Raw genomic sequence first — 18,091 nt, forward strand, 5'->3', positions numbered from 1 at the left:
AATAGTTAATCTTAGTTTTCACTGGTGTAAAAAATTTTCGAAAACGTTTGTGATCTGTTTCATGTAAATTCGCTCTTTTTTGTGGAATCACGAAAGATTATTATTATTATTATTATTATTATTATTATTGTCATTTTTATTGTTATTTCTCCGCGAAGTTTCATTTGGAAAGGATGTGTAAAGGGGAGAGAGAGAGAGAGAGAGAGAGAGAGAGAGTGAGAGAGAGTGAGTAAAATGTTCCTAGATGCATGCCAGTTAATAAGCCCGTATACCCTTCATTTTACTGCATAAACTGGAGCAAAAATACCTGCCTGAAGGAGCATTTGAGACACCCACGGCCCCTTCCCCGACGCTCACCCTCCGTAAAATGCGTCGTGAGAGAAAAAAGTTTAAATAGTTGAGGAAGAATTTCAAGACGACGTCCTTGGGAGTGGCCTTAAGACACGGGTGTTCTTATATGGACGGGGTGTGTGGGTGTGGTGAGAGAGAGAGAGAGAGAGGGAGAGAGAGAGAGAGTGAGGGAGTAAGTGTGCTAGGATGTGGATAGGGTAATGTGTGGTTGTGGTAAATGTTGTGCAATGTTTTGAGAGAGAGAGAGAGAGAGAGAGAGAGAGAGAGAGAGAGAGAGAGAGTGGACTGATTGTGGTCTGAGAGTGTATGGTAAATAAAATTTTTTGGGAGAGTGTGTTGTAAATGTGGTGTGAGAAGGTGCGTGATGAGTGTGATTTAGAGAACAGGATGGTGAGTGCGTTGCTATGCGTGGTGAGTGTGGTGTGGTGTACGAGAGAGAGCATGGTGAGTGTGGTGTCAGGGAGAGTGCGTGGTGCGTTGAGTGGGACAGTGGTGCGTAGAGTGGGACAGCTAATATAGTAAGGTGTGATGAATATGGAGCGAAGCATGAAAAATGTGACGGTGTAGGGTATGACGTGGAGAACGGTGTGTGGTGAATGTGGTATGGGTGGTGTGGTGAAATCAGGCTGGTGTGAAGCATAAGTAAGAAAACAGTGGGACGGTGTAGGAGAGTATGTGTGGTGAGTGTGATGTGTGAGTGTGGTGAGAGTAGAGTGAGGAGGCAGTAAGTGTATCGTGCAGGTGGTTAATGAAACGTGATAGTGCGAGAGTGCGTGGTGTAGCATGACTAGCTGAGTGGTGAGTTAGATGTGGTGGAATGTGTGCAGTGGTGTGTAAAGTGCGGAGGCTGCGTGTTGAGATGTGTGTGTGTGTGTGTGTGTGTGTGTGTGTGTGTGGATAGATACAGGGAGGTTTCATGGGTAGGTACGTAGAGTAGCCCTAGAGAGAGAGAGAGAGAGAGAGAGAGAGAGAGAGGCAAGGGTGTTATAGATAGGAATGTCAGACTGGGTTAGGTGTGGTGTGAAGAAATATTTGTGGTGGGGTGTGGTGAGTATGGTATGGTGAAGTGTGTGGGTGTTGATGAGATTTGGTAACTGTGGTGTAGCTGAGAATGTGTGTGTGTGTGTGTGTGTGTGTGTGTGTGTGTGTGTGTGTGTGTGTGTGACATGGGTGGGTGGGTGGGTGATGGAGTGTAAGAGCCGAGTGATGAATAGAGCATTTCGTGGAATGTTATTAGTGTGGCAGGCTGAAGAAATACCCTGTGTACTGTGCTGAATGGTGTGTGTGTGTGTGTGTGTGTGTGTGTGTGTGTGTGTGTGTGTGTGTGTGTGTGTGTGTGTATCACTAAATGTATGATGCGTTGAAAATCACTCTAGTTGTATATTCCCCCATCAACAAAATCATCTGGAATTAGCAAGAATTATAAAAACATGATGGCCTTACAGCGAACGAGTTAACCATGGCCTGAAAAGTGAATTAGGTACAGAATTAATGTTTTAATATTAATTTTGTGGCAGTTCTGTAGTTGTGTCTGTCTCTGGGTATTACTGCTTGTATATTTAAGTTTACAGTACTTATATTAATTCGGTGCGTGTAGTAATGAGTTTGGAGACGTGGGAAAATTAGGTTACTTCTCTTTAACATGCACTGTGGTGATGTGTTTATATTATTTCATCCCTGCTGTCTAGAGAGGATTTTGTTCACCATGGAGGAGACTTTTTGTGCTACTGGGATGAGACACAACCGTCTGCAACTCCTTGTCTATTAGAAGACTTAACTAAGGTGAAAAAATCTTATTAGTAAAGCCTGATTAAAAGAAGTTACATCGTACCGGAAGGATTAAGCTGCAAAATCTTACTCAGTGACAACAGCTAATACTCACACGTAAGAAATTCTGGGTCTGAAAACCAGTGTGCAGGTATATTGTATTTTGTAGATGATCCATTGTTCAAAGAGGAAGTGATGGGTGGGAGAGACACAAGTTAGAGAGTGAATTCTTTATTTTCTGTAACATTTCAGGCTCTCGAAAGATGGGTTCTGTGTAGCCCGAAACTTTGGAGAAAATAAAGAATTGAACCTCTAACCTGTCTCTCTCTCTCCCACCCAACCTTTCCATCTTAAACTTTCCCGGACTGACATTCTGAAACGTTTGGTGTCCTTTCCGCGTCTGTCCTCTACATCCATCCAGTTCCATTTGCCTGGCCCACTTTAAGCCAGACATCGAAGTTGGAATCAATGGAACTTAATTTGTTTACGGTTCTGCGGTCAGTGTTGAAATGAAGGTCGCAATAATTCATGGTCAGGCTGGCGTAGGTGTGTGATGCTTGGCCTTGTAGGCGCTGGTAAAAGAGGTTTCGCAACGCCTCTCAGTAAGAGAATTATGTAAAGTTTTCTTGTTTTTGTCATTATTATTATTATTATTAATATTATTATTATTATTATTATTATTATTATTATTATTATTATTATTATTATTATTATTGTAATTATTATAATTATTATTACTACCCTTCCCCGCCCCGGAGGGGCTCGGGGACGGGTATTGTTTTCACTCGGTTTGTCTGTCTGTCTGTTAACTATACACGAAAATACTGGTGCGATTTTGACTAAAATTACAGGAATGATGGGCTATGACGCTCTGATCAGGTGATTAAATTTTAGGCCCAGTTGGGCCAAGGTCCAGGCTGTAGGCACCCCAAATGTAAAATTTAAAAATAGTTATTTCGCCATAACTCCTTTCATATTCGTTATATCGACATGAAACCAAAATCTAAAAGTGCATTTTTCAAATCTGCATCCTATAACATGACTCATTACATCAGGGGGTCACCCCTTAGTTAGCGGTAGGGAGGTCAGTGTCAGGTGGGTCGGGCCTAATATTTCAAATGGCCATAAATAATTGTCAATTTTCACCCGATTTACTTCAGATTAGATATATTTCATCTTTGACTAGATATCCTGTTGTGTTTATACATCAGCAGTAAAATGACCGCCGGGGACGGATTTGCTGTGCCCGGTACCGTTTCTTTTAATTATTATTATTATTATTATTATTTTATTATTGCCTTACGTAAGAGATTCTTCAAGCCGGAGGGTTTTGACAGAGCTTTCATTAAATCTCTCACTGCCACGAATATCTTAAAAAAAAAGAAAGAAAATCTTGGTAACAGGAATGAAATAAAACAGTCGTCCTTTATAGGGGGGTTTCTTCCACCCTGCTGTGTGTGTGTGTGTGTGTGTGTGTGTGTGTGTGTGTGTGTGTGTGTGTGTGTGAGGGGGGGGGAGAGCAAGGCGTGTAATGGGAGAAGGTAGCTGAGTAGTACCGCATTCTGCTCTTAGGTAACCACTTTCTCCTGTACTCATTTATTTCAGGCTGGCCACCGCCTTGCCCACACCATGCCCTTGTGCGCATCGTCACGTACACACACACACACACACACACACACACACACACACACACACACACACAGTAACAAGTAACATACACAGCGATAAATCTGCGCGTGTCCAACCTCTCTCTCTTTTAATTAGCAAGTGTGAAATACGACCATTGTTACACTTTTTCCCCATCCACTTTGTCTCTGTCTTTCCAATTTTCTTTCAGCCGTGGAGTCTTTTCTTTCTTTTTTTCTATATTTTACCCTCTTAGCACGGTAACCCATTTTCTTTATTTTTGCTGCCACCAGACCATTTTCTTTTCATTTTTTAAACTAATATTGGTACTTTTTATTTTTAAATCAGCTTTGTCATACTCTTAACCATTTCTCTCTCTCTCTCTCTCTCTCTCTCTCTCTCTCTCTCTCTCTCTCTCTCTCTCTCTCTCTCACGTATCCATTCAGTACAATAACACTTATTTTCATTATACTTTTGCTACTCTTTGTTTTCTTTTTCTCATTTTTACTAGGCAATTTTAACTAGTTTCTCTTCCACTTTGTCTTCATTTTCCCCATTTTCTTTCAGCCCGGTGTTCCTTTTAGCACCTTCAGTACGATGACGTCTTGTTACGTTCTTGCCTATCTCCAAATGTTTTTATCCATCTTAGGAACTATAAAAAAAATAAGAAGGATTGATAGTAAATTTTTTAATATACCATAGGAATGAGTAACTTTCTCTGAACTGAATAAAATAGCAGAAGAATAGAGAGAACACCAACTCACTAAAGGAATTAATTAGAACGAAGATTATTTTGTTATATTAGTTAACATGAATTTCCCAGAGCATCCGATTCTGGACATAGAGTAGATAACCCGTTCCCTGAAGCCATTTATCGTATTCAGGTGCCGCACAGGTTAATGTAGAAGCCGTAAATAGACGCAGTTAAAATGTGTAGCTGTGTTTTTTTTTGTATGCTAGTCGTCCTTGGTTACTCTGGCGGGGGAAGGGAAAAGGAATTATGGTTTTTGTAGCGTGTGACAATGGAGGTAAGGCGTGTTGGAGTGGACGCGCGCGCGCGTGCGTGTGTGTGTGTGTGTGTGTGTGTGTGTGTGTGTGTGTGTGTGTGTGTGTGTGTGTGTGTTCAGGTTCTTGCACAGTATACAAACACACACATATTGTACACACAAAAAAGAGCCTGAGGCCCAACCTCCCCAGGTACGCGCAGTTGCCCAACAAACCTACACACAAACACACCACAAACACCAGCAGCATCCAAGGTTTTCGCACTTCTTTACACATAAAAGTGCTCTCTCTCTCTCTCTCTCTCTCTCTCTCTCTCTCTCTCTCTCTCTCTCTCTCTCTCTCTCTCTCTCTCTCTCTCTCTCTCACACACACACACACACACACACACACACACACACACACACACACACATACACACACACACACCTCCCAGTGTACACAGAACCTTGGTGTTTGATGCGGCAGAGGCAAAGAAACTCGGGTGAAAAGAAGACCTAATTTTTGCATTCTGTTTCATCTTTTAAGTCGATTAAGTGTGTGTCTGAATGGAACTTATTTTTACACTGCCTCGAAACGTTTATAATTTGAGTTTTCGTGAAATATTGGTTTGTTTTATCACTCGGCTAATTTTTTAGGAACTCCGAAAACAAAACGGACACCTTTAACAGCCGCACTCACCTAACTTGTGTGCACCACCCCACCACATCCCAAAAGGTGTCCTGTGTCCTAAGTCGCACCCATCATGAACATTCCAGATTCACACCAAACGCCTGACACACCCTTGACATACCCCAAACCCACGCCAGACACACCATTACTACCCCATCTCTCCGTCTCACACCTTCCATAACGGTGTTGCTCATTTAACTCTACGGTTCCGTCTTGCCAGAGTTCATCGTTCAAAAAAGGCATAGTGACTCAGTGAATGAGTGAGTGACACAGTTAGGGACACACACTGGATTTGGCCGTACATGTGGGTGAGGAAGAAACGTAATGATTTTTGTGTGATGATTATATTTTATGTTTTATCAGTCGGAAAATTTTGAGTCTGGGTATTTTATTTTATTATTATTATTATTTTTTTTTTTTGATGGGTCGTAATCTCGGTAGCTTCGGAAGTATTGTAGCATATGTTTTCTACTCGTTATAGTCTTGTCACTTTAACTTGACTCAGTTTTTTCTTTTTTTCATTTTTCAGCTTATTTCACGGAGCTTAGTTTGAGAAAATTGTACTGTAATACTGTACTGTGGTCCTGCATCCTTTCTGCAGCACTTCATTGTGACTAGCATTATATTGTAATGTTAATCTATTGATACAGTTCAGCATTTAAGATGGAGAGAGAGTGAGAGAGAGAGAGAGAGAGAGAGAGAGAGAGAGAGTTGAGGTCGAAGAATGTGCCGCCTGATGGATAAAGGAAAGAATGAGAGCAAGATTTCTTTTCTTTCTTACTCTCTTTTTCTCCCTCGTGTTTACTTCTAGCTCAACCGCACACCTGCTTCACACTTTTCTGACTTCACACTTGCCTCACACTTTAACTTCTCTGTCTCTCTCACTCACACTTTCACCTTTACCCTCACTTACACTTCTGTATCCTTACCTTCACTCATACATCTCCAACTCATACTCACTCACACTTGTCCAGCCTCACCCTCATTCACACTTAGTACCACATCACCTTCATACTTCACCCTCACTCACACCTCTCAACCTCAGCCATACTCATACTTCAACTCACGCACACTAACACTTCTGTCCTCATCCTCAGTCACACTAATCTCACCCTCGTTCATTTAGTCTCACCGTCACACTTCCCCAGGCTCTTCCTCACACTTCAAACCTCACCCTCACACACTTCCCCAACCTTCCCCCTCCTCCTCTCACGCTACAACAGCACCACATTCAACATTATTTTCCTCCTCCTCCCCTTCTTACCACCCTCACACTAACCTCACTCACTCACACTTTTCCAAACTCACTCTTACTCACTCTTTTCCAATCTCGCTCTCACCTCCCCTTTTTCTTAGCCAGTCTGGGATGTGAGTTTTTCTTTCTCTTCTCTCTTTCTTTTTTTCTCTTTTTTTTCTCTTGTTTTATGATGTTGGGTGTCTGATTTTAGCTAATTTTGACCCGCTGTCTCTTACATCTTTGGGGGAGAGAGAGAGGCAGGATGATGATGGTGGTGGTGGTGGTGGTGGTGGTGAATGATGATGATGATGAGTGATAGAAAGGGTCAGGGTAATGATGATGATGATGATGATTATTATTATTATTATTATTATTATTATTATTTAGTAGTAGTAGTAGCAGTAGTAGTATTTTCGCCTTGCAAGAGATTCAAAAGGATTAAATAATAATAATGATAATAATAATAATAATAATAATAATATTAATAATAACAATAATAATAATATTAATAATAATAATAAGACACATCGTCCCAATTTACACAGTCACTAACCCATGCAGTCAATTCACATATTCCTCATTTAGGTTGTAAAGAGGCGAATAAATAAAACTTAGGAAGTATTCTAATGTCTAGTAAAGGAATTAATAAAGACTGTGTGTAAATCCTCCAGTTGCACAAAATCCCATGAAGGTAACAGAAACGACATGAAAAATACTTCTTCTTTTTCACATGATTTCTGTCATATATATACAGTATCCGGTGTACCTAATATTCTACTTTATTTACTTCCTTCCTTCTTTAACTACTCATACTGCCATCCTTTTCTATATACCCCTTCCACCTTTATCTGGCCATACCTCCTTCCCATCTTCATCTACCCAAGGCTTTTCATTCGTAAGTAGAGCAGTGCTAGAACTTCCCTTACCCACGTCTCAGGCTGTCTGTGTATGGGAAACCTTGCTAGAATATTCAGAGACCCATCCATCACTGCCCTCCTGATCCTGTATTCAGAAGGTCAGTGACAAGGCCCAGCTTCTTTGTGTGATAGTTGATTTCTGATGCAAACAAGGGACCAGGTAAGATCGTCCGTCAACTTAGGTAAAGGTGGAAGGAACAAGAAAACGTTATCTTTGTTTTTCGTTGGAGGAGTTGAGAGAGAGAGAGAGAGAGAGAGAGAGAGAGAGAGAGAGAGAGAGAGAGAGAGAGAGAGAGAGAGATTACGGTGGCCGGTCTGTAAATGCGGCGTGTAAAATTCGGCGATTCACGACCGTAGACTTTTGTTTTAAACCTCTTGATTCCGGGCGATTCTTGACCGTAGACTTGTTTTCATAGGCCCTATACTGTGACGTCCTTCCCATTTTTTTTTTCCTTTCACGTCTTTTCTTTTTCTTTTTTTTTTTTTTTTTTATTCCTCCAGATGATTTATTTAACTTAGTAACGAGTGTCTTAAAGAAGGCTTTATTTTACTCCTCATTTTGGAAAAGTCTGTCCTGAGCTGAATATTATATCGTCGAGGATGGAATGAATTTAATCAAGAAAAAAGTCCCCGAGATTATACTGGGAGAAATTAGGTCCCGGTATATTGTACAGTCGACGTCAAAAGTACTTTCATTCTCTCTCTCTCTCTCTCTCTCTCTCTCTCTCTCGGGGGGAGGGCTGTTTTAATGAAAGGTGTGCGTGCTTAGGTCGCGTGCTACGTGCTGTTGCTTTCATTTTCTTTCTGGCGTAGTCGGGGTCGAGAGAGAGAGAGAGAGAGAGAGAGAGAGAGAGAGAGAGAGATTTTAATGGAGCTGTGAGGTATGTGTAGCAGCGTGTTGAGGGTTTTATGGGAAGAGGTGGTAAGATCCGGAGCTCCTGTTGGGCTGACCTGCTGCCAGAATTTTAGTGTTGTGGTGAAATGAACGAAAGCACTAGAAAAAAAATATTGAGGGAGAATGGTAGGTTTTTACGAGCTGAGAAAAAAAATTAGAAAGATATATGTAGAAGAAGGTATATGTAAAAGAGGACTGGATGATGATGATGATGATGATAATGATGATGATAGTAAAGCATAATAAAGGCTACCACGATCTGTCACTAGATTAAGGAGGAGAGTGACGCTGTGCAAAGACAAATTTATGTATTCAGTATCACGTCATCTTCTTAGCATTAAGTAAAATAGAATTCTTCTCTGTACATACAATGTGTTAGGAATCGTATGTTGCTTTGAATGAGGATATTATCGCTGTGGACGAATGTGTATAGCAGCAACGATCTATATGTGTTGATGTGTAGGTGTGAAGGTAGTCGAAGAACGAATTACCGGGGACAGGTGTGCAGTCCGTGGGTGTTACAGTGACAAATGGCTGAGACGAGAGAAAAAAAAGATGTGAATAGCAGTTAAGAATGTGGATGACAGTAAAAGAAATTGTGAATGGCGGTAAGAAATGTGGATGACAGTAAAAAAAAATGTGAATGGCAGTAAGCATTTTCATTTTAACAAAAGGTATTTCATACAACGCACAGTAATGCGTTGAGGGTTTTTGAAAATGCCAGTGTTTTCATATAATAAAGTATGTAGTATATGAGTCCTTCCTGCTGTGATTAATGGAGGTGCGACCCTGATACTCACGTTAAATAAATAAATGAGTAAAGTATAAATAAATAGAAGCTTAGGAGTGATCAGTAAGTAATGGCAGAAATAATGTTAAGGTTTCATGGCAGGATAAAAAGTGAGTTTCCTGAATTTGCAAATGTGTGTTATATATACAGGTGAAAATAGGAATGGCCAAGGCAAGGTCACGCCATTGAAGATATTAAATTAAGAAAATAACAGCGTGTATTTTCCAACTTGCCAACGACCCCTTACCCCTTTCAGCTCAGTTGATGGTCAGGTGTAGTCAGACTGAAGGCTCATTTAAACTAGTAACCAAAGAGACTCAGTCCCAACTCATAACTAAGGCTCATCAAAAAATATACAACCACAACTTAGTATTTATGATCTGAGAGTGACCCAGTACCGTCAGATAAAAACAAAAAGTAGTTCAGTGATTGGAATGGGAAAAAGTTGAGAGCCATATGTGGGGAGGAAGCCCGTACGTCTGCTGGGGTGGAATACAAATGACGAAAAATCAGAAGTTTGGATGAAAGTTTGTGAAGGATTTTAGACCACAGAGAACAGAGGCAGGATGATGATGATGATGATGATGATGATGATGATGAGGAGGAGGAGGAGGAGGAAGAGGAGGAGGACGAGGAAGGGTTTTATGCCGCAGTGAACAGAACCAGGATGATGATGATGATAGAAATGTAGAATCTGTACATTTAACCAAGCTTTGTGTTGCCTTTGGGGTGATTTAATCTCTCACCGAAATAGATATGAAAATAGATGCAATAATGGCAAATTCAAAATCGCAATAATAGATACAGTAATTCTTTTAAAGTATGGCGGACAAGTGTGGAAATAATTACAGTATGACTTTTAATAAGGTAATTATAACCCAACTAATGACTTTTCAGTTTATTATAGCAATTACCATACGTCTTTATTTATTCTATGAGAGGGCTCGTAGTGAAGGGGTTAATATGGACTGTTTCTATCATTCCAGTCCGGTGGGTGATTCTCTCTCTCTCTCTCTCTCTCTCTCTCTCCGCCGAATAAAATCTGGCTTAAGCTTTGAAATATAATCCTGGAGTTATGCCCATTACGAAAGGGTTAACCATCATCGCTCAGTGTCTTTGAATCGCTAAGCTGAAGACAATCGTCTGGCGTGAGAGAGAGAGAGAGAGAGAGAGAGAGAGAGAGAGAGAGAGAGAGAGAGAGAGAGAGAGAGGGAGAGTAATATGAATAGTTAATGAAGAGGAAGGAATCTAGAATGTTATGTGGAAGAGAATGGCAGACTTGTCCCCATCATGGAGAAGTTGAAAGAGAGAGAGAAAGAGAGAGAGAGAGACAGAGTTGTGAGGATATGAATACTAGAGTTATTTCCACCATGAAAGAGTAGAGTAATTCAGTACCTGATGAAAGATAAAGCATGCAGTATGCTTAGTATGACCTGTAGAACATATTATAAGCTACATAGTATAGCAGCAAATAAAGGAACTAGTATGAATAATGTTTAGTATGAAATATTGAGCATCATATAAGTAGCATGACAAGAAAACAGTATGCAGTATGCTTAGTATGACCCGTGTAGCCTAAGCAGTCAGGCATACTAACTGAAAAAGAATTAAGTATTCAGTATGTCTAGTGTGAGTTACGTAGCATCTTATAAGCAGCTGCTCACCCTGCAACATCTCCCTCCCTCCAGCGTAATTTACAGACTGTTGGTGTAAATTTATGTGTGGTGTTTGTGTGGCGAGAATGAGACGGAGAGTGAGGAAGGGGCTGGGGATATCATTTACAGGATGAGGTCTTGTTTGCGGGTCTTATGTAAATTGTCTGTTGATTGTGGAGATTTCTCTTGGTAAAATATCTTGTGTAGAGGCCTTTTCTTTTGTAAATTCTTTGGTTTTTAGGTTTCTCTTGTAAATTGTTTGTTGTTTGAAGGCTTGTGTACTGTAAAATGTTTGTTGTTTGGTGGGTTTCTCTGGTGTAAATTTTCTGTTGTCCCATTCGTGCATCGCCAGCATGGGAGAGTTTAAATTCTGGCAACCACTCTTCCTCCGAGGAGAATATCGAGCCCTGCAGTGTACCATTATTGGGTGATTGTAGTTAAAGTCTAGTGATTCTCTCTCTCTCTCTCTCTCTCTCTCTCTCTCTCTCTCTCTCTCTCTTTCTCACAGAAGATAGCTGTAACTCAAAAACTTAGGTAAAGAAAGAACAGTTTGTAGTTTAAGGCAGTACTAAACAGTTTACGGATGCGACCATAAATATTGATCCACTTCATTACGATAAATATAGAATTGTGAACGATGCTATTCGATAACCAATACTGTGATTTTTGGAACCCGGCAATAATTTAAGACTGTTGCGTAAGTTATCAATATTGTTCGACTAAAAAGTGACTCAGTGTTTATGTCCACGACTGTACATTACGCGTATTTCGAAAGGACGGACTCTCTTCAGTACCGAAAATTACAATATAAATAAATAAATAAATAAATAAATACATGGAAGCAACTTTTGTGCAACTGTATCACGGGAGTTGAGGTACTGAGATGAAACTGTGAAATATGTAAACGTGGATCGCTATTTTTGTCCGCGACTGTACGAGATGATATTTCGATAGGACGGAATCTGCAAAGTTCCGAAAATTATACGTTAACAAAAATATATATAAATAAATGAAAATATGGATGCAACTTTTGTGCAGCTGCGTCACACAAATTAAGATGGTTATTTGAAGATAAGAAGCATGTAAAAGTGGAGTGTTATTTATGTCCGCGACCGTACATGATGATATTTCTGAAGCTTAAAAATTAGAAATAGGTGACATGCAAACAACTTTCGTGCAACGGCGTCACGGAAGCGAAGGTGGTGAGTCGCAATGTGAAAGTGTGTGTGAGACGAGATCAGTGAAGCAGTGACTGAGAGGAGAATCTTTCCAGGAGAAATTGAGGAAAAATCGCGTTTAAAAAAAAAAAAAAAAAAAAAAAAAAAAAAAAAAAACTTCTGAGGAGGGATCAGAGAGGGGAAGACGATTAACCCCTTTAGTCCGGTGATGTTCAGACAGACACACAAGCATCCTTCCAAAATTTGACGAATATATAGTGGAAAAAACGAATGAAATGAAATAGACACTAGTAGAGGGGGGGTTTTCACTGTATTTCGCCAAGTGTCAATTTTCTTCAGACGGAACTGGAAAGATGACTGTTTCCTCGACTTTGCTGTATTTTTTTCTCTTTAATCTTGCAACCTCCAGACGATTTCCTCCAGCCCAGGAAAAGCCTCTCGTGGTGAAGAAGGGAGTGAAGGGTGTGTCAAGCCCTCCCAGTTAAATTGAATCGTCTGGAGCAACAAGGATATGCGTCATCGGATTGAGGGGATTAGCACTGTCAGGCTCCTATGACTCACTCTTAGCTTAATAAAATCGTCTGGCGTTAAATGGAATCGAATCCTAAAGTTCTCTCGACCGTAGATGGGTTAATGGTGATATTATAGACATACAGGCCCCTATACCTTACACCCAGCTCAATAAAATCGCCTGGTGTCAACTGGAACCGAGTAACTAGAGCTGTGGCGACCATGAGAGGGTTAAAGAAAGGCGGGATATGGACGCCTTGTGGGAAAAACTATAAGAGTAAGGATATTAGGTAATCTCTTGGCATAGGTCATTGTGACTAGAAAAATAGGGCGTTGAGCATAGAAGAAAAGTGTGAGTAATATTTCTGAAGGCGAGAGGCAGTGTTGAAAGGTCGTATAAAAAATATTCATGAGAAACTGATGGGGAGAGAGAGAGAGAGAGAGAGAGAGAGAGAGAGAGAGAGAGAGAGAGAAAGTGTTTGTAAAAGTCGGTGATGAAAAGTTAATGTGGAATTGTCACTTAAGAAAAAAAATTAAGGAGACGTTTTTGTAATCTGAGGAAAAGTCTGTTGAGAGAGAGAGAGAGAGAGAGAGAGAGAGAGAGAGATTTGTGAAAGTCCGTGATGAAAAATTGATGTAGAATCGTCACGCAAAAAAAAAAAAAAAAATCAGGAGACGTCTTTGCAAACAGAAAAAAATGTAATGATTGTTTTGTGATGAATAAAGAGGGATTTTATGTAGGAAAATATAAACAAGGGGGGAAAACTGATAATATGGCGTCTGAACTTAGGTGGTGTCTGAAGTGAGGTGATGTCTGAAGTGAGGTGAAGTTGAAGTGAGATGAAGTCTGAAGTGCGGTGAAGTCTAAATTGAAGTGATGTCTGTCTTTAAGTGATGTCTGATTTGAGATGATGTATATTTTAAGTGAAGTCTTAGTCGAGATGAAGTTTGAATTGACATGAACTCCAAAATGAAGTGGAAATAGAACTAAGGTGATACCAAAAATGAGGTGAAGTCAGAAATGAGGTGAAATTAAGGTGAGATCTGAAATGAATTGAAAACTGAAACTAGGAAAAATGAAAAATGAGATGAGATATGAAGATGAAATAAGGAAAATCTAAATTGATGCGAGGTGATGTGAGGTGAATCCAAATCAAGGCAAACAAGAATCAAGGTGAACTCTGAGCAAGGTGGAATCCAAATCAAGGTGAACTCTGAACAAGGTGGAGTCCAAATCAAGGTGAACTCTGAACAAGGTGGAATTCAAATCAAGGTGAACTCTGGATAAGGTGGAATCCAAATCAAGGTGAACTCTGATCAAGGTGGAATCCAAATCAAGGTGAACTCTGATCAAGGTGGAATCCAAATCAAGGTGAACACTGAATAAGGTGGAATCCAAATCAAGGTGAACACTGAATAAGGTGGAATCCAAATCAAGGTAAAAAAAAAACTAAGGGTGAAAAACTGAATCAAGGTGGAGTCCAAATCAAGGTGAAACACTGAATGAAGGTGGAATCCAAATCAAGTTTATGAGGGCTCTGAATCGAGGTGAAATCAGAAGGTAGACGGGAAATTCGGCAGGCAGTGAACCCGGTCATCAGAACCTTCATTGCGTTTTCATACATTCCTGATGAGGGCTATTATGCGAGCGTCCTCTTTCCATCAAGCAGCCTAGACTAGTTTTTCAGAGCTCATTTTCAACTTTCGCCTCTCTCTTTCTCTCTCTGTCTCTGTCTGTCTGTCTGTCTGTCTCTCTGTCTCTCTCTCTCTCTCTCTCTCTCTCTCTCTCATTTTAGTTTCAGATTCAGTTTCATAAACAGAAAAAAAAGTTATAGCCGTACATATCGCTAGTCACCTTTATTTATTTATTTAATTATTTATTTATTTTCTTATACAGGTTAATTACGTAGCCTACTTGATTTTCAAAGAAGGTAAATTTGGTTCCAGTTTTTTATTTCTTTTTATTATTATTTTTTTTTTTGAAGGGAGAGAGTGAATAGTAATGGAGTTAAGGAAAGCGATCCACGCCAGATAAAAAAAAAGGGGGGGGGGGATGACAAGATTCCAGATGACTGCATGATCCGTGAATGAATGTCTGGCCCTTATCACTGGGTCTGGTGTAAATGAGGTGGAGGGGGAGAAGGAGAGGGAGAGACCAAGGATGAGGGGATAGGGTGAAGAAATACATGAGAGAGGGTGTGTGTGTGAGTTGAGAGGGGGCAGCCTGATGGCGAGGGAGAGGGTGACATGGAGGCGATTTGTTTGTCGCCACCTCTACCGGAATGTAGGTGTCTGGTTATAGATGGGTAGATAAATAAATAGCAGACAGAGATAGACAGACACAGTGACAGACAATCAGACAGACAGAGACAGAGTGACAGACAGACGGACAGAGACAGAGTGACAGACATACTGAGTGATTGACAAGCAGACAAACACAAACAAAAAGACAGAAAGACAGACAGGTAGCTGATAGAAAGACAACAGATAGATAGATGTTGTAGATGGCTAAATAAACAGACAGGCAGACTGATAGATATGGAGTACTCACAGAAAGGCTGTCCTGGATATTCTTGAACTCCTTGTAGGTGTACTGGACGTTGGGGGCCATCACCTTCGACACAATGCCCTCCAGGTTATCCATCCATTCCTGGTACTTCTGGATTCGGAAGTCGTACACATCCTTCACGAAGCCGTAGTTCTCCTGCCAGAACGTCATCTTGCCGGGTTAAGTTAGCTTTTCGAGGGGCAGCAGAGATTCCGTCAGCTCAGGAGTTGTCTGCAGGAGGAGGACAGGAGGAGGGCGAGAGCAGCACCGGAGCGCTACACAGCCGACAGATCGTTTCGCCGAGCCACAGGCCAGACTGAGCCCAGCTTCACCTACACTCTCCCCCTTCCCGTGGTAAAATTAGAACCCACCTCGTACAAGTTAGGACAAAGAATGCAGACAAAACCATGTCTTTCTGCCCCAGATTTCCCCCCGCGGCTCTACCCCTGGCCAGGATATCCAATGGCCAGCTGAGACGAGCAAAGGTGGGCGTGGTCGTGTGTGTAGCCACCTGAACACACTCGCCCAGCTCCTGTTACTTCCCTCCCTCCCTCCCCACGCCCTTATGAATGAACCTGATCCCAGTGTTGCTACTCATGTCTCCCACCTGCCTCCGACGCACCTGTCATCACAGTATTTACGATCGATTTGCGGTCGTAGCTTTTATTTCGTTTCCCAGGAAGAACTAGATACATGATAAGACTCTACTCCTTCCACCTGTCATAACAATCAGGGATGAGATGTTTGTAAATATTTACGAGCCATTTGCCGTCGTAACTTTCATTTCGTTTCCCAGGAAGAACTAGGTGTGTGAAGGCTCTTGTTTCTTTCCGTGTCCTTCTTGCAGAAAGAATTAGAACCTGGGGTAATTTCTCCTCTCTGAACTAAGATTTTTTTTTAAGGATTAATTTGAGACCTGGAAACACTCTGCGCATTTCTTTCCTTGTCGTTCGTGGCGTCTCCTCCTTAGCGATTTCTTTTGTTTCTGTACCTTAACATAGGCTACTCTCGCCTGTAATTCATAGCGTTTCGTCATGGGGAAATTTTGCATTACTTATATAAAAGAGGATTTTGTACGGGTAATGTAAAGAATGAATCAGTTAGGAAAAGATATTAAGGAATCCTCAAAGCCACTTAGAATACGACCCTGGGTATAAATTCAGGGAGTGATCCTCTCTGACACCTTTACCCAAGCGATTTATTTTACATACTACACATTACTGTCATATTCTGTGTTATATAAATCCTTCTAACATCGCCCTACTCTGCATAAATAACGTGCAAAAGGACATGAACCACCCATATCCAAAAATAAATCGCTAAGGAATAGGTGTTAGGGACATTTCTTAACTGGCGAGAATACAGGTCAAGGTGGTATTGGTATGGAATGCGACGTAGAGGAGTGGTAGGCAGAGATGTAAATGGAGAGAGAGAGAGAGAGAGAGAGAGAGAGAGAGAGAGAGAGAGAGAGAGGGAGGGAGGGAGGGAGAATTTAAGTAGGCTAGGTAAAAGTGTGAAGGATGAAGGTTAAGTTTGGTGCAGCTTTAATCTGCCTGTCTCTGATTTAATTGTTTATTGCTTAGTCCTCGCGCCCAAGTAACATTTGTGAGTAATAGCCATCACGTGGTGGCACAGATTTAACCGTGCTATGTCGCTGCCCGGGTATGCAGAACAGAGTGCCCGGATAAATACGTCACACATCCTCATACTCACCAATTCTTTTCTTTGTCTCGCCTTCCCTCACAGGAAAACTTTATATGTTATTAGTTTCCACCAACTACATAGCTACTACATAAGTGGAGACTGTTGTTTTTGCTGGTATTGTCATTAATCTGGCCTCAAAGTCTCGCGACGATTCCAGGAGAACCGGAGACTGTGCGAGGAATCTGAAAGGCCCAGGTTATGTGTCCTGGCATGGGCCATAGTTGATAAAAAGTAAATTCCAAATCCTTAATGTGCAGCAGAACGGCGTTTCGGAAAGTGTCATATCAGTATTATGTTGTGAACGAGATAAGCTGGTCATGTCTGCTGGAGATTTCAGTACGACTTGCGCAAGGAATCTGAATGGTCCAGGTTATGTGTGCTGGTATGGGCCATTGCTGATAGAAAAACAAATTCCAAATCTCTCCAATGCGGTCAAGGTCATTGTATGAAACAGCAGGTGGAGACTAGTGACTGTCCGCAGGACAGGTACAGAGTTTTAGTTGTTAATAACATTATTATTATTACTACTGCTACCACTACTATTTTTATTCAAACACTCCAACGTAAGTGCCCTCTTTGTCATCCCCATCCTCCTCCTCATCATCATTATTATCATCATCATCATCATCATCATCATCATCTTCACTATCGTCTCCATCATCAACTTCCCCATTGTCATCATCAGCATCTTCGTCTTCATAATCGTCTTCGTCCTCCTCTTTCTCGTCATCTCAGCCAGCCGCCCCATCTTCCTCATTAAGCAGGTCATCACCCAGGAAACAACCCGCGCATCTTCAGTCAAATGGGTCAGTATCTCGCACGTAATTCCATAAGACGGCCCTGCGATCGACGTTTTACAGCTTGAGAACGGGGACATCTTTCTTTTTTCTTTCTCCTCGTTTTCTTTCTCTTCATTTTCTCTTTCTCTTTTGTTTTTCTTTTACTTTTCCCCTTTTCTTTTTCCATTTTATTACTTTCTGTTTTCCGTTCTTCCTTCTTTTCCTTATCTTTTTCCTTTTCCTTTTCTTTTTTTGTCTCTTTTCATTGTATTTTTTCCCATTTCTTTTTACTCTTACCATTTTTCTTTCATTTTTCTGTCAGTTTTTACCACCTGTTTCCCCTCTTCCTTTTCCTTTTCTTTTTCCTTTCTTTCCTCTTTCCTTTCTTGTTTTTCTTGGCTATCTCCAGACAATTTACTCGGGTTGGATTTGGGTTGGGAGAGACTAGAAGAACTGGAGG

General features: G+C 41.0%; 1 protein-coding gene across 1 annotated transcript in view; it reads right to left on the reverse strand.

The window, feature by feature from the left end:
• The window catches only part of LOC145400120 (muscle-specific protein 300 kDa-like), a 39,786-nt gene extending 24,340 nt beyond the window's left edge, over positions 1 to 15,446 (reverse strand). Inside the window, exon 1 of the mRNA XM_080272631.1 lies at positions 15,152 to 15,446. Coding sequence (XP_080128757.1) covers positions 15,152 to 15,319 — 168 coding nt within the window. The 5' untranslated portion in view covers positions 15,320 to 15,446. The remainder of the gene's footprint in view (positions 1 to 15,151) is intronic.
• Between the last annotated feature and the right edge of the window lie 2,645 nt (positions 15,447 to 18,091).

This window comes from Coenobita brevimanus, chromosome 51 (assembly GCF_032717465.1).
Source record: "Coenobita brevimanus isolate Jiangsu-jjx chromosome 51, ASM3271746v2, whole genome shotgun sequence".
NCBI classification, from domain to species: Eukaryota; Metazoa; Arthropoda; class Malacostraca; order Decapoda; family Coenobitidae; genus Coenobita; species Coenobita brevimanus.